Raw genomic sequence first — 21,722 nt, 5'->3', positions numbered from 1 at the left:
TTCGATTTTGCAATTTTTTGTTTTTTCAATGTTTCAACATGTTTCAACTTTTGAAATTTTTTAGTTTTTTGATTTTTAATTTTTAGAATTTTCAACTTTTCAAATAAAAAATGGAAAAATTGCCAAACTGTAAAATTAGCTAATAAAAATAAAAAACGGAAAAGTATAAAATGAAAACTGAAAAATCTAAAAATTGGAATTCAAGAACTTGAAAAAATCAAAGACTGAACATTTGGAAAATTGAAAAAATAATCGTAAGGAACATAACAAACACAACAAAACAATAACCGAAATGAGAAAATTGTAATATAAAATCGGGAAAACGAAAAATAAAAATCAAGAAGTTAAAAAATTGAGGAAACAAAAATTGGAAAATCGAAAAATTAAAAATTGCGAAACTGAAGTATCAAAAATTGAAAAATTGTAATATCGAAAAATTGCAAAAAATTGAAGAAACGAAAAATAAAAAAATTGAAATTGAAACATTGAAAAAACGAAACATTGTAATATCAAAAAATTGTAAAATCGAAGGAAAAGGAAAACCAAAAAATTGTGACATCAAAAAATTGTTCGAAGTTAAATAAAGAGTCGTTCTTGATTTAAATGAATACAATAAATTGCCTGATTTATGAATTGTTTTGGGTCACCCTGTATTAGTAAATCTATGAGTGTATTGAAATAATATTTACGAATGTAAATTTTGGGGATCACGCCATCCTACTCTTGGTGGGGAGGTTTATCCAAATTTTGGTTAGCGTTTTACCATCTACACGACTTTCCTAATCCTGATACACATGTAAAATTTCACAATAATCGGTTCAGCAGTTTTGGAGATTATTTGTCTAATAAAAATTCGAACAGACGGCAGACAGACAGACAGACAGACAGACAGACAGACGGAAACGGAAGACCTATTTCTTCGTGCTACAGGGGTCATGAGATATCGAAGACCGTTTTTCAATTTAAAGTAGCTGAAAGTAATAAAATTGTCAAAATAACTTATATTTGACTTATTCTGCAACATTTCCAACTTCCTCATACATCTCGTGTTCACTGACATAAACTCAGTAAATGACACGAGCCGGCAATAAACAAGATCTTGCAGCCGAGAAAAACTACGACAAATTATCCGCGTCAATTTTCCGACCGTTTGAACAACAGATTGCGATGGAGCAGTCAAATGCATCACAGGCAAAGTAGGCCGTGATGCGGTAGGCTGAAGGGATGAACAAGAACCCTTACCGTGTTAAATCACTGAACACTGCGATTAACTCCATAAATCAGTGTTAGTAACATTGCGTGGCGCATTTTTATAGACCCATCCCGTTCCTCAATGCCTCCGTAATCGAATTTTTCGCAATTACAGCAAAATTTATATCGATGCCCTATCGAAGATGCCCTTATTAATGCAAATTAACCGCCTACAACAAATTTTGTCTAATTTAGCCGAACGAGCTCTTAATGGGGACAATTTTTAAGCGGAATGATAATGAAGAGAGATAAGGTGCCGTTTCCTGAAATGAAAAATGGTAATTTCGCACATCGACAAGAGGGGGAGACAATTTCGAGGGGCGCTGTTAGCTAATGCGGAAGGAGATGGTTATTGTACGAGGATCTCGCTAAGATTTTGTTATAATATGACAAAAAATGTAATAGACCAGAATTGAGTGAGCTCGTTTATCACGAATGGAAGTGCTTTCAAAAGTAAAAATCTATCTCAATAATTTAATAACCGGAAGGATTTCTGTTCATAAAACAGGCATTAAAAAGGACTACAAAGCAACTTTGTAAAAAAAATATATAAATTTACCTTGTTTTTTCAAGATAAAAATAGCTTCTTTCACCCGATACACTCAATTGAGTCTGTATTTTGAAAGCATTCTTTTTAAAAATAGCAGCCGATCCACTGAAATCAATATATTATAAAAATTCCCGCTGTAGCAAAAAACGTGGCTAAAGAAACACCTCAAAAGCTGTCCTTTCGCGTTAGTTATGGCTTTCGAGTCTTCACACTGTCAAATTAGTTCCGATCGGATAAACCGAAAATAAAAGATCTCTCTTTATTTGCTACAACGTGTTCTTAACACTTCCCGTGCCAAATGTCGAAGCCTCTAAACAGAGTTATCGATCCAGAAAATCGTCCGAACTTTTTTAGGAACGGGATTCCAAACCGTATTTATGCGTCTTTTGAAGATTAATTTAATAAAATTCGGTTTATTTACATGTAGTAAAATTTCGCAGCTAATTTGAAGCTAATTCTAAGTACTTTAAATTAAAAATAGTGATGCACGAAAATAACTATTAGGTTTCCCCCTCCATCCCATAGTATGGACTATGGAACCATTTAGTGTTGCTAAATCAGGACTTAGTTGCTATTTAAAGAACGCTACAGTTAGTGAAGAGAGTTAGAGAACGAAACAAACGTAACATTAACTGGATTTTAGTAAATATTAACTTGGTAAGCTGTAATATTAAGTGAGTGCTAGCAACAGATAACCCAGAAGTGTCTCAGGTCGGTGATGGTACTCTCAATGGACCGATGGGTCGGCAAAGTGGCCATTGTGACCGGTGCTAGCTCTGGAATTGGAGCGGCAATTGCGGATGCTCTTGTCGAAAACGGTTTACTTGTAAGCAAGTTATTACCCATCAAACAACCATTTTTCTCCTGACTCTAGAGTACGAAAAAATGGTCTCCCGTTTCCCCATGTCATATTGAGTTTTCCCCGAGACATCCAGATTTTTGCAAAAATAAATCAAAATTGTATGACAACATTTTGCAGTTTAACTGTGAAACTGAAAAACGGAATGATCTGAAATTTTGCAAGCGATTTAAGGTTATCGTAAGCACGGTAAATTAAAGTAATTAAATTTATCTATTTTTTAAATAGACGTGGGGAAAAATTTTAAAAAGGTTTTTTTATTTTTCAATGTTTTCAGATTTTCGATTTCTACTTTTCCAGTTTTTTAATTTCTCAATTTCTTGTATATTTCTTTCAGTTTTGGGATTTTTCAATATTTCGATTTTTCGACTTTTCGATTTTTGGACTCCTGGATTTCTTGATTTCTCGATTTTTACTTTTTGTAGTTTCAATTTTTCGTTAAACTTTAGATTTCTCAATTTTTCAATTTTCGATGTTTTAATTTTTCAATTTTTATAAATCTAGGTTTTTTGATTTCTCGGGTTTTCAGTTATTCTATATTTCAATTTTCAATTTTACGAATTTATAAATTTTCAATTTTTCCAATTTTTCTTTTATACATATTATTATTAATTTTTGGATTTTTCAATTTTTTGATTTTAGATGTTTCGATTGTTCAATTTCTCGATTCATTAATTTTTCAATTTTTAACTTTTCTTCCCGTCTTTTGACTCGTCGATTTCTGGATCCTTTGATTTTTTGATTTCTGGAAGTCTCAATTTTTGAATTTTTCGATGTTTCGATTTTTTAAGTTTGGGCTTTTCAATTTTTTGATTTTTCAATTTTTCGATTTGTCGATTTATCAGCTTTTCGATTTTTAAATTTTCGATTTTCGAATTTTGAATGTTTGATTTTTCGATTACTCGATTTTTGGATTTTTCAGTAATTCGATTTTCAATTTTTCTAATTTTGACGTTGCTAAATTTTCGATTTTCTGATTTCTCAATTAATCTGTTTTTGATTTTCCCATTTCTCGACTTTTCGAACTTTCGATTTTCAGTTTTTCAGTTCGACTTTGTTTTTTGGTTTTTCCATTTCTCATTTTTCCAGTTTTTTAATTTCTCATTTTTTGTTTCTCCGTTTTGGAATTTTCCAGTATTATGATCTTCGACTTTTCGATTTTTTATTTTTTGGGTTTTTAATGTTTCGTCTTTTCGATATTTTAATTTTTACTTTTTTTAAAATTCTAGATTTTTCAATTTCTCGAGTTTTCGGTTCTTCCATATTTCAATTTTTCAATTTTCCGAAATTTTAATTTTTCGATTTTTCGACTTTTCGATTTCTGGATCTTTGATTTTTCGATTTCTCGATAAATTTTGAATTTTTCGGTTTATTGGTTTTTCGAATTTTTACTTTTCGCCTGTTCGATTTTTCAATCTTTCGATTTTTGAATTATCCGGTTTTTCAATTTTCCAATTTTTAAAATTTTCAAGTTCCGATTTCTCCGTTTGTTGATTTTTCAGTTTTTCGATTTTTAAATTTTAGATTTTCCAATTTTTATTTTTTCATTTTTTGATGTTTGAATTTCTCGATGTTTTAGTTGTTCAATGTTTTAAATTTTTTGCTTTTTTGGTTTTTGGATTTCTCAATTTTCCAGTTTTTAATTTGTCAATTTTTGGATACTTTTTCAGTTTTGGGATTTCGCAGTATTTTGATTCTTCGACCTCTGGATTTCGTTTTTTAAAACATAGATTTTTCAATTTTTCGGCTTTTCGATATTTTAATTTTTGCAGTTTTTAAAATTCTACATTTTTCAATTTCTCGAGTTTTCGGTCCTTCCATATTTCAGTTTACCAATTTTCCGAATTTTTTGAGATCTCGACTTATCGAGATTTGGATGTTTCGATGTTTTGATTGTTCAATTTCTCGATTTATCAATTTTTCAATTTTTCGGTTTTTGAGGTTTGGGATTTGTTACTATTTCGACTTTTCGATTTTTCCAATTTTGTGAATTTTCGAATTTCGATTTCTCGATTTGTTGATTTTTCAGTTTTTCGATTTTTAAATTTTAGATTTTTTTATTATTCAGTTCGTCAATATTTTTTAATTTTTCAAATTTTGACGTTTCTGAATGTTCAGTTTTCCGATTTCTCAATTAATCTATTTTTTGATTTTCTCATTTCTCGACTTCCCAAAATGTCGATCTTTCAGTTCTTTTGTTCAATTTTTCAATTTTTAATTTACAATTTTTGGATATTTCGTTCAATTTTGTGATTATTTGGTTTTTCGATTCTTCAATTTCTCTCCTATTTTTAAATTTTTTGGTATTTGACTTTTGGGATTAGTATTTCGATTTTTCGATTTTTCCATTTTTTCAATTTTTGAGTTTTGATTTCTGGATTTGTAGATTTTTCAGTTTTTAGATTTTTGAATTATTAATTTTTTGATTTTTTGATGTTTCGGTTTCTCCATTTTTCAATTTTAAGATATTTGAATTTTTCACTGTTTTAAATTTTTAGATTTTTCGATTTCTCGGTTCTTCAATATTTTTTACTTTTTCAAATTTTGACGTTCCTGAATTTTCAGTTTTCCGATTTCTCAATTAATCTATTTTTTGATTTTCCCATTTTTCAACTTCCAAAAGTTTCTATCTAACAGTTTTTCAATTTTTCGATTTTTCAATTTTTTAATTTCCCAATTTTTGAATATTTCGTTCAATTTTGTGATTTTTAGTTTTTCGATTCTTCAATTTCTCGATATTTGAGGTTTGGGATTTGTTACTATTTCGACTTTTCGATTTTTCCAATTTTGTTAATTTTCGAATTTCGATTTCTCGATTTGTTGATTTTTCAGTTTTTCGATTTTTAAATTTTACATTTTTTTATTATTCAGTTCGTCAATATTTTTTAATTTTTCAAATTTTGACGTTTCTGAATGTTCAGTTTTCCGATTTCTCAATTAATCTATTTTTTGATTTTCTCATTTCTCGACTTCCCAAAATGTCGATCTTTCAGTTCTTTAGTTCAATTTTTAATTTACAATTTTTGGATATTTCGTTCAATTTTGTGATTTTTAGTTTTTCGATTCTTCAATTTCTCGATATTTGAGGTTTGGGATTTGTTACTATTTCGACTTTTCGATTTTTCCAATTTTGTGAATTTTCGAATTTCGATTTCTCGATTTGTTGATTTTTCAGTTTTTCGATTTTTAAATTTTAGATTTTTTTATTATTCAGTTCGTCAATATTTTTTAATTTTTCAAATTTTGACGTTTCTGAATGTTCAGTTTTCCGATTTCTCAATTAATCTATTTTTTGATTTTCTCATTTCTCGACTTCCCAAAATGTCGATCTTTCAGTTCTTTTGTTCAATTTTTCAATTTTTAATTTACAATTTTTGGATATTTCGGTCAATTTTGTGATTTTTTAGTTTTTCGATTCTTCAATGTCTCTCCTATTTTTAAATTTTTTGGTATTTGACTTTTGGGATTAGTATTTCGATTTTTCGATTTTTCCATTTTTTCAATTTTTGAGTTTTGATTTCTGGATATGTAGATTTTTCAGTTTTTAGATTTTTGAATTTTTAATTTTTTGATTTTTTGATGTTTCGGTTTGTCCATTTCAAGATATTTGAATTTTTCAGTGTTTTAAATTTTTAGATTTTTCAATTTCTCAGTTCTTCAATATTTTTTACTTTTTCAAATTTTGACGTTTCTGAATTTTCAGTTTTCCGATTTCTCAATTAATTTATTTTTTGATTTTCCCATTTTTCAACTTCCCAAAGTTTCGACCAATTTTTGAATATTTCGTTCAATTTGTGATTTTTTAGTTTTTCGATTCTTCAATTTCTCGATATTTGAGGTTTGGGATTTGTTACTATTTCGACTTTTCGATTTTTCCAATTTTGTTAATTTTCGAATTTCGATTTCTCGATTTGTTGAATTTTCAGTTTTTCGATTTTTAAATTTTAGATTTTTTAATTATTCAGTTCGTCAATATTCTTTAATTTTTCAAATTTTGACGTTTCTGAATGTTCAGTTTTCCGATTTCTCAATGAATCTATTTTTTGATTTTGTCATTTCTCGACTTCCCAAAATGTCGATCTTTCAGTTCTTTAGTTGAATTTTTCAATTTTTAATTTACAATTTTTGGATATTTCGTTCAATTTTGTGATTTTTTAGTTTTTCGATTCTTCAAGTTTTCTCCTATTTTAAATTTTTTGGTATTTGACTTTTGGGATTTGTTAGTATTTCGATTTTTCGATTTTTCCATTCTTTCAATTTTTGAGTTTGATTTCTGGATTTGTAGATTTTTCAGTTTTTAGATTTTTGAATTTTGAATTTTTTGATTTTTTGATGTTTCGGTTTCTCCATTTCAAGATATTTGAATTTTTCAGTGTTTTAAATTTTTAGATTTTTCAATTTCTCAGTTATTCAATATTTTTTACTTTTTCAAATTTTGACGTTTCTGAATTTTCAGTTTTCCGATTTCTCAATTAATCCATTTTTTGATTTTCCCATTTTTCAACTTCCCAAAGTTTCGACCAATTTTTGAATATTTCGTTCAATTTGTGATTTTTTAGTTTTTCGATTCTTCAATTTCTCGATATTTGAGGTTTGGGATTTGTTACTATTTCGACTTTTCGATTTTTCCAATTTTGTTAATTTTCGAATTTCGATTTCTCGGTTTGTTGATTTTTCAGTTTTTCGATTTTTAAATTTTAGATTTTTTGATTATTCAGTTCGTCAATATTTTTTAATTTTTCAAATTTTGACGATTCTGAATTTTCAGTTTTCCGATTTCTCAATTAATCTACTTTTTGATTGTCAGGTTTAGATTTTTCAGTTCTTCAGCTCTTCAATTTTTCGATTTTTCAAGTTTTTAATTTTTTTTTTTGCGATTTAGTTAAACAAAAACATAGTCGCATGTCAAAATCGAGTGAAACATTTGAGATGTTTGTAAATAAAAGCATTTAAATAATAACTATTTCCCGCAGAAATTCTAAACGCTTAGAGTCGACATTGGCCTGAATGCACTCCGCTCTGTGGATCACATAAGTTCTCAGGCAACGTCATAGTAATGACTAAGAAAAAATCTTAGAGAAACCTGTCTAGGTTTTGTTGTACTAATAAATCTCTAGAGCTGTTTTAATATTCACAAAAATTTTCAAGATTCACTTGTTTTGGACACTAAAGAAGTTTCTCGTTAAACGCTTTAAAATAAAACAATTTAAATTTTTTCGAAAAAATCTGGACGCCAAGGGTAAAACTGAACACGGATTCATAAATCACACATATAGGAGGAAATAAAATCAAACCTGTTTAGACCGATTTTTTAGGTGGTAGGTGTTGCTCGTAGAAACGAACTCATCGAAAAACGCGCCAAGGAATTATCAGACAAAAAAGGAAAACTGTATGCTTTCAAAGCCGACCTTAGTCGCGAAGACGAAATTCTATCAGCTTTCAAATGGACTGAAGATAATTTAGGGCACGTGCACGTTCTTGTCAACAACGCCGCCTTTTTGTCGGAAGAACTATTAACCGAAGGGAATACTGAAACGTGGAGGAGAGGTTTCGATATAAATGTAATAGCCCTTTGCGTTGCTACAAGGGAAGCGGTCAAAATAATGAGGAAAAACGACATAAAGGGACACATCGTCCACATTAACAGTATTTCAGGGCACGAAGTTGTGGCTCTACCTGGAAGCAATGTTTATTCAGCAACAAAATTTGCAGTTACTGCTTTGACTGAAACCTTGAGGCAGGAATTGAATACTTTAGGTAGCAAAATTAAAGTCACAGTGAGTAGATTTTCGCACTTTAAGTTAAGTTTTCATGTCGATGTTGTTTCTAGAGTGTTAGTCCCGGTCTTGTAGTTAGCGAAATGACAGTTCTGGCTAAAGATATAAGTGACGAAAGAAGGAAGATAATGGAAGATCGTCCAATCCTGCAAGCTGAAGATATAGCAGACGGAGTGGTTTATGTTTTATCGACGCCAGAGCATGTTCAAGTAATTTCGTTGAGCTGAAAATTGCATTTATTTTAACTTGTGTCTTTAGGTACATGAATTGACGATCAAGCCAGTGGGAGAATCTACTAGTTTTGTATCACAAATAAATACATAAGATATATCTGAGTTTTTGTTCTAAAAACACACAATTCAAAATTAGTAGGACCGAAAATTCCTGTCGCTTCAGCAATTCATATGGTAATCTTAAGGGGGACCGCTAGACGAGAGACAAGTTTGAATTGGGCGCCATTTGTTGCCTCAAACGCAACCAGCAATTCTTCTTTAAATCTACCTGACGCGCTGGGATAGACGACTACCGGATAATGATAATTTATGACAGGCGGCCCACAACATACCTTCAGCACAGAATAATCATTTCTCGTATTCTTTTGACATATTAATTTTAATATTCGAGATAATTATTATATTATTCAAACACAATTTAGACACTGTAGAGCAAACAAGGCTTATCAAGCCCGTCTATTAGTTTCTTCGCCTAAATGTATTATTAATGCCGTTTTCAAATTACACCAAAATTGAAAAATCGAAAACTTAATAATTGAAAAATTGAAACATTTTAAATGAAAAAAATCGGTAAACCGAAAAATTGAAAAATTTATAAATCGAGAAATTGAACAATCTAATAATTAAACAATTTAAAAATCGAAACATCAAGGAAAACAAAAAATTAACGGGACATCTAGAACTTAAAAATTGAAAAATTAAAATACCTATCGAAAAATTGAAAAACCGAAAAATCGAAACATCAAAAAATGGAAAAATTGAAGAACCGAAACATTGCAAAATCTCAGAACTGAAATACTGAAAAACTGAAAAATGGAAGGAAAATTGAAAAATCGAAAAAGTGAAAAAATTCAAAACTGAAATCTTGAAAAACTGAAAAATGGAAAGAAAATTGGAGAATCGGAAAAGTGAAAAATTCCAAAACTGAAACATTGAAAAATCCAGAAATCGTAAAATTGAAAAATCACAATTGAAGAAAGAATTGAAAAATCAAGAAATAGAGAAATGGGAAAATCAAAAAATCAGTTAATCGAAAAATTGAAAAATCGAAAAATTTAGAAACGTCAAAAATTAAAAACTAAAAAATAAAAAAAATTTTAAATCGTAAAACTGAAATATCGTGAAGTTAATAAATTGAAAAACTGAAAATTTTTGAAAAGAAAAAGTTGTTTCAAAAACTAAAAATTCAAAAAATCGAGAAATTGAACAATCCAAAAATCTAAACATTGAAATCCCAGTAAGTTAATAAATAGGAAAATTTAAAAAACAAAAATTTTAAAAATCCAAGAATTGAACAACAAAAAAAATCTAAGTTTGAAAACTCAGAAAATTGAATGATCGAAAACAAAAAATCTAAAATTTAAAAATTCGGCAAATTAAAAAATCATGGAACTGAAAAATCGAAAAGTCGAGATAGTGAGAAATCAAAAAGCCTAAAACTTTAAAAACTGCAAAATTAAAATATCGAAAAATTTAAAAACCGAGAAAACACAATATCAAAAATTTGAAAAATTGAAGAAACGAAATACTGCAAAATTCCAAAGCTGAAATATTGAAAAACCTAAAAATGGAAGGAAAATTAAAGAATCGAAACAGTGAAAAAATCCCAAACTGAAACATTGAAAAATTGAGAAATGGAAAAATGGGAAAATCAAAAAAATTAGTCTAAAGAGTTTAGACAGTACTTCCCTCGCTATCGGAAACGTGACGACTGCATGCCTATTATGTTTTTTTTCACATTAGATTTCAAAGCATTCGGTTTTGTAGTTCCTGATTAAATCAATAAAATAAATTTGCGCATTCATTAAATTTTTTGAGTCACCCTGTTTATCCGAATCCAAAAAATATGAATGGAATGATAAATTACAAGAAGACACTCATCATATTTTGTAAATTTTAAATAGGGTTATACGGCAAACTTTTGAGCTGACGTCATCAATTTTTTGGAGGGGATAAACAAATATATTTGGACTAAAAATGTATTATGCTCTTTATAACCTTAAAACATTTGCAAGATTTCAAAGCATTGGGTTCTGTAGTTCCTGATTAAATCAATAAAATAAATTTACGCATTCATTAATTTTTGGGGTCATCCCTGTATATGCAAATCCAAAAAACATGAATGGAATGATAAATCACAAGAAGAGACTCATCATATTTTATACAATTTAGATAGGATTTATTCAGCAAAATTTTGAGGTGACATCATCAATTTTTTAGAGGGGATAAGTAAATATATTGTGATTAAAACGGTCCTGGTTTAATAACAAAAAAGTATTGTTCGTCTATAAAACAAGCTCGTCTTAGACAAAGTATTCGTAAACAAATATGTTGTAAAAAAATTTCCGACTGCGATTATAGTTTAAATATTTTTTAGAAAATCATGTCATGGATGTAGAAACATTTGCGACAGCCAAAGAGGTTTTTTCGAGAAAATTATCTTTGAATTTAGACCAAATTTAAATAGACACTAGGCAACAGGCACATTTGGGCGAAAGAAAGAGAAATTAGGGTTACGGCTTCAAATTTTGGACGTATTTACAAACTTAGACCAACTACAGCAATAGCTAAAACTGTGGAGTCTCTGTTGTACAGTACATTTAGAGGTAACAGTTATACATACTATGGACAGCAAAGTGAGGAAAAAGCTGTCAAGTGTTTTGAAATAAATAAAAATATAAAAACTGAACGGTGTGGCTTGTTTATTTCAAAACAATTTCCTTACTTGGCTACTAGTCCAGACAGGGTTCTAGAGGATAGGAGTGCATTAGTCGAAATTAAATGACCTTCAAAATCGCAAGATTTTGAAGGTCATTGAAGAAGAAGCGGTTAGAAAAAAAATAATCAAATTTTGTACATTGACAGACAGAGAATTGAAACTAAAAAAAAAATCATGATTACTACTTTTAAGTCCAGGGACAAATGCTTGTTACGGGTATTTCACAAGTTTATTTTGTTGTATGGACACCCAATGGAATAAATATAGAAAAAATTTATAAAGACGAAGAAATATATGTAAAAAGATGGCAGATAAACTTGGCAGATTTTGCTTTGGCGCATTATTGCCCGAAATAATTGATTCAAGAAGAAAGAGGAACCTGCCTTTGCGAAAGATTTTTTTAAAATAAATAAAATTTGTTTCTATTTTTTCATGTACTTTAATAATTTATTAGGAGTACATTTTTCATCACCAAGACTTGCATATTTTTATTATAAATATATTTTGAAAATGATCTCGCGGCAAATGAAAACATATACGAGCACTTTTTTCGAGTAAACAATGAAGGGAGAAGTTACTGGGCGTAGGGCTTTTTTAAAACACCTCCTTTCTGGGATAAGTAGTAAATACACTTAGCTACTTATACGTGTTTAACAAAAGCAAATTTTTAGTAATCATGTGTATTGAATTCAGGATCCTGAGTGGAGTAAAAATATTATAGTTCCCCAGTTTTAATTCGGTTTTATGATAGTACCTCATTGCGTAAAAGTTAATTTTCTTAACAATAGACTACTACGGCTGGTCATGGCGGTTTTTTTCAATAACTGTTAGTTTTGGTTAAAAACTCTGCTAACCAATAGATCATTAATTTTCCTCTGATATTCCTGTTAAAATTATTCGACGTATTTTGCATTAATTTGTGGTATATTTTGATTTTAATAAACACATTATTATTTAAACAAATTGTACCACTAACAAACATTTAATGATTCTGCGCCCTGTAAAAAGTGATGTTTTATCCATATGCGAATTTTCAAGCGATTTTATGATGGTTATGACTCAAAAAACTTGAAAAGAAAACATAAAATGGTGCTTTTTTACGATATTTCTCAGCCATATTTTTTTAGTTGATTGAACTGGTCTCTGCGCCCTAGAATATGAAAAAAGCTGCAGTTTGATGTATGACACATCTATATTAATATCATTTTTTCATACAAAAAACCAAAACAATGTTATACCTCGTCTAGCGAGTCCCCTTAAGTAACCCAAATAGTAGTCTCTCGGAGTGTTTCCCCTTCTAATTTCCCCGGGAAACCATCAGATCCCTATCCGTTCTTAAGATTTCCCGTGCATGTCGAATCCGCCACAGCCCGCCATCGATCCAGCGAATCATCCGAATTTTTTTAATTAACCGGAAACACCTGCCCGCCGTCACATTTATGGATTTCACGTACCTTAGGGTGCCGATGGAATGATTAACCCCAAACCGCCCTCATCCACTTAGCTGTTATGATCACATTCGTTTAATCCACGTTCCATAGTTCCCTACCGCCTCCAGCGCCGTTACTTAACCATTCATCAAAGTGTTCGCGCTGCGTTAATAGAGGGTTGTAGCTGCCGATTTCTATCATAGTAAAGTGTTGTCAATGAGATGAAACAACATTCATGAATTTGCGAAGGGGTCGATTACAACCTGTACCCGAAGAGGCTTTTTTGTGCGCTAATTCGATGTGCCGCTTTGGCAGCTATTAAGGCAAAATGGAGCCTTTAGCGGATGAGCTGTAAGCCGTAGCCATTACCTGTGAACGCTCTATGTAGAAGGGGTAATGTGTGCAAAGGGGTGGCGTTCTTGGAGAGTAATGCCGCAATTTAGTGATGTGTTTCTTTGACTCGCAATGCATTTTTCGTCTTGATTTTCCGCCTGGAAAAAATGATGTATGGATATGGAGAGGTTTCATATTTTACAAGTCCGTGAAATGGGGTTGAGGACGAGGGAATTTCTCTTCGCTGTATTAGCTTGATTACGGGGAGTTTGCTCCGATCTTTGTGAATTTTTGCGTTTCTCTACATACAGTTAATCATTTCTTTGATTTACACACTAATCTCGGTTTGTGTACACAATTTTTCATTTCGAGAAAATTATATTTATAGTCTGTTACTTTAGCTTCCGATGCATTATTCATTACGCTTTGCCGCAGAAAAATGTACAATAAAACGATTATTTACACAAACGGTGATATCCAACGTAAGAAGCAATCAGGATCATCCGAAATCCCTCCCCTTTAAGGCGAAGATGTGATTGACATTTGTTACGCTTCAAAGCTCATCCTCAATTATTCGAGTAAGCGCTTTCCAAATAATTTATGATATGAATAAGTGGTGGATTTGGCAAGCTTAAATGACATCCGACGCACAACTACACTGTTTTAACAATTTACTTTCGGCTTCATGAGTTCAAAAATTTCTACTATGTGTCTTCTTTAACATTAGTCGAGAGCGGATTTCAAGGTTTAATGTTTTTTGTGAAAAATGTAAGCACTTCAAAACTTTTTTATATCTGTAACTATGATACAATTTGGAGTCATTTGACACATTTTTTTTTATGCTTTTTTTTCAATTTTATGCATATTAAAACTTATATGCTTATTTAATGCTTTTTTCGACGAATATGAGTTTTAATGCATATTTTGTTCAAATACCGGCCTTCTAGGGATGACAAATACTTGTTAGTTAGCCGTATCGTATCGTATGCATTTTACCTGGACTTGACCATTGAAGTAGACTTACTCAAGACCGTTTCTGTGAATAGGTTCCGGTCGTTTGGGTAATAAAATTTTATTATAGGATTGAAAAAATACTCCATAGATTTTATGACTTTAAATCCTTACTTCCGTTGATAATGAATTAAAGCTTTTAACCAGATGTTCTTTTTCGACATTTTGCGGCAAGACCGTTGAAGATTTTCTAGAAAAAAGGATTATTGTACCCAACTACCTACCTTAAAATTTTTCTAATGAAACTTTTAAGTAAATGAACCGCTTATTTCACAACCATCAGTCTATCGCATCTGTCGTAGTACAGTGTTATACGTGGTTCTCCCTTGTTACGTGTTGAGTTCTTTTTGGTAATATTACTAATATTTTAAAAGAATGCCGAAAGTAAAATCGACGCCGGAGGAGTGGATAAGGGATTTTCCAGAATTAAAATTAGAAAACAACAAAATATTCTGCAGAACTTGTGTGAAAACCGTAAGCCCACTAATTTTTTTTATCTATTTTCCTTTGTTAATCCTGTATATGTACGTTGTTTTAGATTCAAAGTTATTTCAAAAAATAAAAATGCGAAATATAAAAAGTCGAAAAAACGAAATCCCAAAACTGAAAGAAACATCCAAAAATTGAGAAATCCAAAAATTTTAAATTGGGAAATCGAAAAACCAAAAAAGCGAAAATTCGAAGAACTGAAGAACTGAAAAATTGAAACTTTAAGAAGCTGAGAAGTGGTAAAATCAAAAATAAATCAAAAAACTGAAAATTCAATAAATAAAATTCGAAAAACCCAGAAGTCCAAAGGTCGAAAAGTCGAAAAAACGAAATATTGAAAAATCCCAAAACTGAAAGAAATGCCCAAAAATTGAGAAATTAAAAAATTGGAAAATTGAGGAATCAAAAATTGAAGAAATCAAAAATCGAAATTAGAAGAAATGGGAAAATCAAAAACAGATTAATTGAGAAATCGGAAAACTGAAAATTTAGCAACGTCAAAATTTGAAAAATAGAAATACTGAAGAACCGGAAAATCAAAAAATCCAAAACTCTAAAATTTAAAACAATGAACAAAAAAATCGAGAAATCCGAACATCAAAAAATCAACAAATAAAAATTTAGTTTACTTTGTACATAAGAAGATTACTTAAGAACATATTTCACATGGTAATTTTTTGTAGAAAAATAAGGAATTTACAATTAAGCTCCGCCCCTTGGCTTACGACGAATAAAAAAAATCATCAGAATTGAGATAGGGCGGGTGGGCGGGGCATATATTTTCTCTTTTTTTTATATACACATTGGCATCTTTTCGCAACAAGAAACTTAGAACATGGTTAAAATGGTACATTTTTGCAAGGAAATACGAATTTTGCAATTATGGGCCGGAGCCTAATTGCAAATTCGATATTTCCTTTTACAAATTTTTACATACATGTTTTAAGTTTCATGTTGTGAAAAGAAGTCTACACATATTAAAATAAAAAAGCAGAATCTAAGCCCGCCCACCCGCCCTATCTCAATTCTGATGATTTTTTTATTTGCCGTGAATCAAGGGGCGGAGTTTAACTTCAAAATTTGTATTGCTTTACAAGAAATTAAAAATATGTTTTTGAGTATCGTATTGTTCAAAGAATACTATGTATATCAAGAAAAAAATGGAAAATATTAGCCATCTTTTCATAACAAGAAACTTAAAACATAGTTAAAACGATTTTTGCAAGGAAACATGGATTTTGCAATTATGGGGTGAAATATATGGCAAAATCGATATTTCCTTATACAAATTTTCCATTTTAAACATGTTTTAAATTTCATGTTGTGAAAATAAGTCTATAAATATTAAAACAAAAAGGAAAAATGTGAGCCCGCCCACCCACCCTATCTCAATTGTGATGATTTTTTTTATTCGCCGTGAACCAAGAGGACGGAACTTAACTGCAAAATACTTATTTCGTTACAAGAAATTAAAAATGAGTATCGTGTTGTTCAAAGAATACTATGATGTATATTAAGAAAAAAGGGAAAATATAATCCCCGCCCAATTGTGATGAATTTTTTATTCTATATATTTCTCTTCTCGTTTGGTTTTTTATTTACTTTTTTTATTTTTAAAATTTTTCGGTTTTTCAATTTTTTTATTAAAATTTAAAAAATCTGTCAATTGAAGAATCAAAAGAACTGAAAAACGAAAATTCGAGAAATTGGAAAACACAAAAATTGTAAAAACGAAACAGAGAATCCTCAAAATTATGAAGTCGAAAAACCGTCGGTACCACTGAAGGATCGGAAAATTGAAAAATTGTGGAGAAATTGAAAAATTAAAAATCGAATAAATGAAAAAGTTTTAAAATTCAATAACTGAAAAATGGTAAAATTACTAATAAAAAACTGAATAAAAAAAAAATTGAAAAATTATGAAACGGAAAAATCTAAAATTGAAAAATCGAAAAACTTAAAACCGAAAACTTGAAAAAGAATAAAAATGAAAAATCGAAGGAAAAAATTGCAAATGAAGAAACTGGATTGAAAAACCTAAAAAAAATAAAAATTGAAATATTCAAGAATTTTTTCATTTTTGGTTTTTCAGTTTTACACTTTTGCAATGTTTCCATTTTTTTGATCCGAGAAGTTGAAAAATAGAAAAATTGCAAATCGAAGAATTAACGAAACGAAAAATAGAAATATTGAAAAATTAAAACTCGTGAAACTTAAAACTCAGAAACGCCAAAAATTGAAAATTGGGAAAGTAAAAAAAATCGAAAATTGAAAAATTAAGAAGTTGAAAAATGTAAAAGTACTAATGAGCGGAAAATCAAATAATCGAAAATTAAAAAATTGAGAAATCAAAATTTGAAAAATAGAGAAATTGAAGAACAACCTATAAAGGGAACGTACAATTTTGATGATTCTATCTTTCGTTTTTAGAATTTTCGTGTTTTCCAATTTCTTTTTTTCAGACCTTCGATTTTAAATTTTTCGATTTTCCACTTTTTCCATTTTTCAATTTTTCGAATAAAATATGAAAATGATCCAATTATTAGATTTTGAAATTTTTCGATCTGCAATTTCATGAATTTTCAATTTTTAATTTTTCAGTTTTTAGGCTTTTCAATTTTTCACATCTTCAATTTTTTTCTTTGCAATTTTTCCTTTGGGAGTTTAATTTTTACTTCTTTTCAATTTTTCGGGTTTTTACTGTTGAAATTTGACAATTATACTTGTTTTCAGTGCGAAAGTTTTCAATTTTTGGATTTCTCAATTTTTCGGTTTAAAATATTTCGATTTTTCAATTTTTATATTTCTCAGTTTCAAGATTTTTCGCTTTTTCGTATCTTCAATTTTTCTTTATTTTTTTGATTTTTCGGTTTTTCGATGTTTTAATTCTATAATTTTACTTAGTATTTTCAATTTGATATTTTTTAATTTTTCGATTTTAAATTTTCCGATTTTTCAACTTTTAGATTTTTTAGTTTCATGATTTTTCAATTTTTGTTCCTTCAATTTTTGTTTGCAATTTTTCCAGGTTTTATTTTAAATATGTAATAATTATAATTTCAAAAAATTTTCATTTTCTCAATTTTACTGTTTTATAATTTTTCCATTTTTCAGTTACTGGATTTTAAACTTTTTCATTTATTCAATTCCTAATTATTCAATTCTTCCATAATTTTTCAATTTTTCGCTCTTTCAATGGTATCTACGATTTTCTGACACCATAATTTTCACGATTTTGTTATCGTTTTTTGGTTCTTCGATTTGAAATTTTTCGATTTTCCAACTTTTCGAATAAAAAAATGAAAAAAATCAAAAAAATGTAAAATTGAAAAACCAAAAATGAAACTTTTAGATGTTCCAATTTTTAGATTATAAAATTTTTCGATCTGCAATTTCATGAATTTTCAATTTTTAATTTTTCAGTTATCAGGTTTCTCAATTTTTCCTGCCTTCAATTTTTTTTTTTTGCAATTTTTTGTTTTGGTTCTTTTCTTTTATTTTTCAATTTTTCATTGTTCTAATTTTATAGTTTTACTAGTTTTCAATGTGAAAATTTTCAATTTTTCGATTTAATATTTTTCGATTTTTGAAATTTTAGTTTTTATATTTTTTCAATTTTATATTTTACAGATTAAAAAATATTGAAGAACTGAAAAATCGAAAAATTCAAAAATTTAAAACATTGAAAGATTAAAATATCTTAAAAATACTTATTTCTTTACAAGAAATTAGAAATGAGTATCGTGTTGTTCAAAGAATACTATGATGTATATTAAGAAAAAAGGGAAAATATAGTCCCCGCCCAATTGTGATGATTTTTTTTTATTCTCTATATTTCTCTTCTCGTTTGGTTTTTTTATTTTCTATATTTTTTTCTGCAAATTTCTGTTTGTTTTTCGATTTTTCCGTTTCTTCAATTTTCGATTTGCAATGTTTCGTTATAGTCTTTTACTTTTTTTATTTTTAAAATTTTTCGGTTTTTCAATTTATTGATTAAAATTTAAAAATCTGTAAATTGAAGAATCAAAAAATTGAAAAACCGTGAAATTGAAAATTTTCAAATCGAAGACCTGAAAAACGAAAATTCGAGAAATTGGAAAACACAAAAATTGTAAAAACGAAACAGAGAATCCTCAAAATTATGAAGTCGAAAAAGCATAGGTACCACTGAAGGATTGAAAAATTGTGGAGAAATTGAAAAATTAAAAATCGAATAAATGAAAAAGTTTTAAAATTCAATAACTGAAAAATGGTAAAATTGAAAAATTAAGAAGTCGAAAAATATAAAAGTATCTACTAATGAGCGGAAAATCGAATAATCGAAAATTAAAAAATTGAGAAATCAAAATTTGAAAAATAGAGACATTGAAGAACAACCGATAAAACGAACGTATAATTTTGATGATTCTATCTTTCGTTTTTAGAATTATCGTGTTTTCCAATTTCTTTTTTTCAGACCTTCGATTTGAAATTTTTCGATTTTCATGTTCCAATTATTAGATTTTGAAATTTTTCTATCTGCAATTTCATGAATTTTCAATTTTTAATTTTTCCGTTTTTAGGCTTTTCAATTTTTCACGTCTTCAATTTTTTTCTTTGCAATTTTTCGTTTGGGATTTTCATTTTTACTTCTTTTCAATTTTCGGGTTTTTACTGTTGAAATTTGACAATTATACTTGTTTTCAGTGCGAAAGTTTTCAATTTTTGGATTTCTCAATTTTTCGGTTTAAAATATTTCGATTTTTCAATTTTATATTTCTCAGTTTCAAGATTTTTCACTTTTTTGTATCTTCAATTTTTCTTTGTTTTTTTGATTTTTCGGTTTTTCGATGTTTTAATTCTATAATTTTACTTAGTATTTTCAATTTGATATTTTTTAATTTTTCGATTTTAAATTTTCCGTTTTTTCAACTTTTAGATTTTTTAGTTTCATGATTTTTCAATTGTTTGTTCCTTCAATTTTTATTTGCAATTTTTCCAGGTTTTGTTTTAAATATGTAATAATTATAATTTCTAAAAATTTTCATTTTCTCAATTTTACTGTTTTATAATTTTTATTTTTCAGTTACTGGATTTTAAACTTCTTCATTTATTCAATTTCTAATTATTCAATTCCTCCATAATTTTTCAATTTTTCGCTCTTTCAATGGTATCTACGATTTTCTGACACCATAATTTTGACGATTCTGTTTTCGTTTTTCTGTTCTTCGATTTGAAATTTTTCGATTTTCCAACTTCTCGAATAAAAAAATGGAAAAAATCGAAAAATTGTAAAACTGAAAAACCAAAAATGAAACTTTTAGCTGTTCCAATTTTTAGATTTTAAAATTTTTCGATCTGCAATTTCATGAATTTTCAATTTTTAATTTTTCAGTTTTCAGGTTTCTCAATTTTTCCTGCCTTCAATTTTTTTTTGCAATTTTTTGTTTTGGTTCTTTTTTTTTATTTTTCAATTTTTCATTGTTCTAATTTTATAGTTTTACTAGTTTTCAATGTGAAAATTTTCAATTTTTCGGTTCAAAATGTTTCGATTTTTGAAATTTTAGTTTTTATAATTTTTCAATTTTATACTTTTCTGTTTCAAGATTTTTCAATTTTTTGTTTCTTTAATTTTTATTTGCAAGTTTTCCAGTTTTTGTTTTAGCTATGTAATTATTTAATTTTAATTTTTTTCATTCTTAGAAACTTAAAACACGTTTAAGAAAAGTTGAAAGATTGTGAGAACCGAAAGTTCAAAAAACGAAAAATTAAAAATCCAAAAAGTAAAAAGTCGAGAAATCGAAAAATCCAGTACATGAAAAATCCAAAAGTCGGAATACTAAAAAATCCCAAAATTGATAAATTGAAAAATCGAAAAATTGAGGAACTGAAAAACTGAAAAATCGAAAGCTTGGCAAGTCGAAAATGGGAAAATCGAAAAATAGATTAATTGAGAAATCAGAAAATTGGAAATTCAGAAACATTAAAACTTGAAAATTTAAAAAATTGGAAAATTGAAAACTCGGATAAGTCAAAAATCGAAAAGCCGAAAAGTAAAAAAACGAAAAACCGAAAAATCGAAAAACTGAGACAATCAAAACATCGAAACATCCGAATCTCGATAAACCGAAAAGTTGAAAAAACGAAAAATTCAGAAATCGAAATATATATAAAACAGTCGAAAATTGAAAAATCTAAAGTTTAAAAAACGAAAAAATGAAAATCCAAAAAATAAAAAATCGAAAAATAGAAACATTGAAAAATCCCAAAACTGAGACAAATATCCAAAATTGAGAAATTAAAAAATTAGCCTACCGAAAGATCCAAAAATCGAAGAATTGAAGAACTGAAAAATGGAAACTGCGAATTCGAGAAACGGGAAAATAAAAAAAATATATATTATGTAATCAAAAAATCGGAAAACTGAAAAAGCGACAAATCGAATCTCCAGAATTTAAAAAAATTGAAAAATCGGATAACTGAAAAATCGAAACATCGGAAAATTGGAAAATCGAAAAACCGGAAAATCCAAAAATCGAGACATCGAGAAATAGAAAAAAATTGAGAAACTGAACAATCAAAACTTCCAAACATCTGGATTCCATAAATCAAGAAATAAAAAAAATTGTAACATTTTAAAAAAGAAAAATTAAAACATCGAAGATGAAAAAAAAATTGAGAAATCGAAGTATAAAACTGTCGAAAATTTGAAAAAATTAAAGTTTAACGAAAGTGGTAGAAACCCAAAAACTGCAAACTGAAAATTTTTAAAATTGGAAAATCGACGAATTGGAATCGATTGGCGTGAAAATTCGAAAAATTGAATCAACGAAAAATTGGAAAATCGAAAGAAACAACAAAAATTAAGGAAATGAAAAAAAAGGCAAAATATAAACCCCGCCCACCCACCCCATCTCAATTGTGACGATTTTCTTTATTCTTAGATACGTAAAACACGTTTAAAATGGTAAATTTTTGTAAGGAAATATAGATTTTGCAATTAGGCTCCGCCCCTAGATCTGCCAACGAATAAAAACTTCATTACAATTTCAGGGCAGATATGGGCGGGGCTTAATCTTTGGCTTTAATTT

General features: G+C 28.6%; 1 protein-coding gene across 1 annotated transcript; it reads left to right on the top strand.

The window, feature by feature from the left end:
- The first annotated feature begins 2,519 nt into the window (after positions 1–2,519).
- On the top strand, positions 2,520–8,761 carry LOC135143717 (farnesol dehydrogenase-like). The gene is made up of 4 exons (XM_064075625.1): positions 2,520–2,627; positions 7,976–8,437; positions 8,491–8,646; positions 8,696–8,761. The coding sequence occupies exons 1-4, from the start codon at positions 2,520–2,522 to the stop codon at positions 8,759–8,761; spliced, it is 792 nt and encodes a 263-aa protein (XP_063931695.1).
- The last annotated feature ends 12,961 nt before the right edge of the window (positions 8,762–21,722 follow it).

The sequence above is a fragment of the Zophobas morio genome, unplaced genomic scaffold (assembly GCF_036711695.1).
Source record: "Zophobas morio isolate AGI-343-1 ecotype UQ-CSIRO unplaced genomic scaffold, CSIRO_AGI_Zmor_V1 ptg000074l, whole genome shotgun sequence".
Taxonomy (NCBI): domain Eukaryota; kingdom Metazoa; phylum Arthropoda; class Insecta; order Coleoptera; family Tenebrionidae; genus Zophobas; species Zophobas morio.
Note: the sequence above shows the minus strand (reverse complement) of the source record. Positions and strands in the feature narration are given on the sequence as shown.

Bases quoted from the DNA above. Each gene is read 5' to 3' on its own strand.
- LOC135143717 (XM_064075625.1), top strand. From the start codon at position 2,520: ATGGTACTCTCAATGGACCGATGGGTCGGCAAAGTGGCCATTGTGACC. The intron at 2,628-7,975 runs GTAAGCAAGTTA...CCGATTTTTTAG, and splicing joins TTGTCGAAAACGGTTTACTT to GTGGTAGGTGTTGCTCGTAG. The intron at 8,647-8,695 runs GTAATTTCGTTG...TTGTGTCTTTAG, and splicing joins CGACGCCAGAGCATGTTCAA to GTACATGAATTGACGATCAA.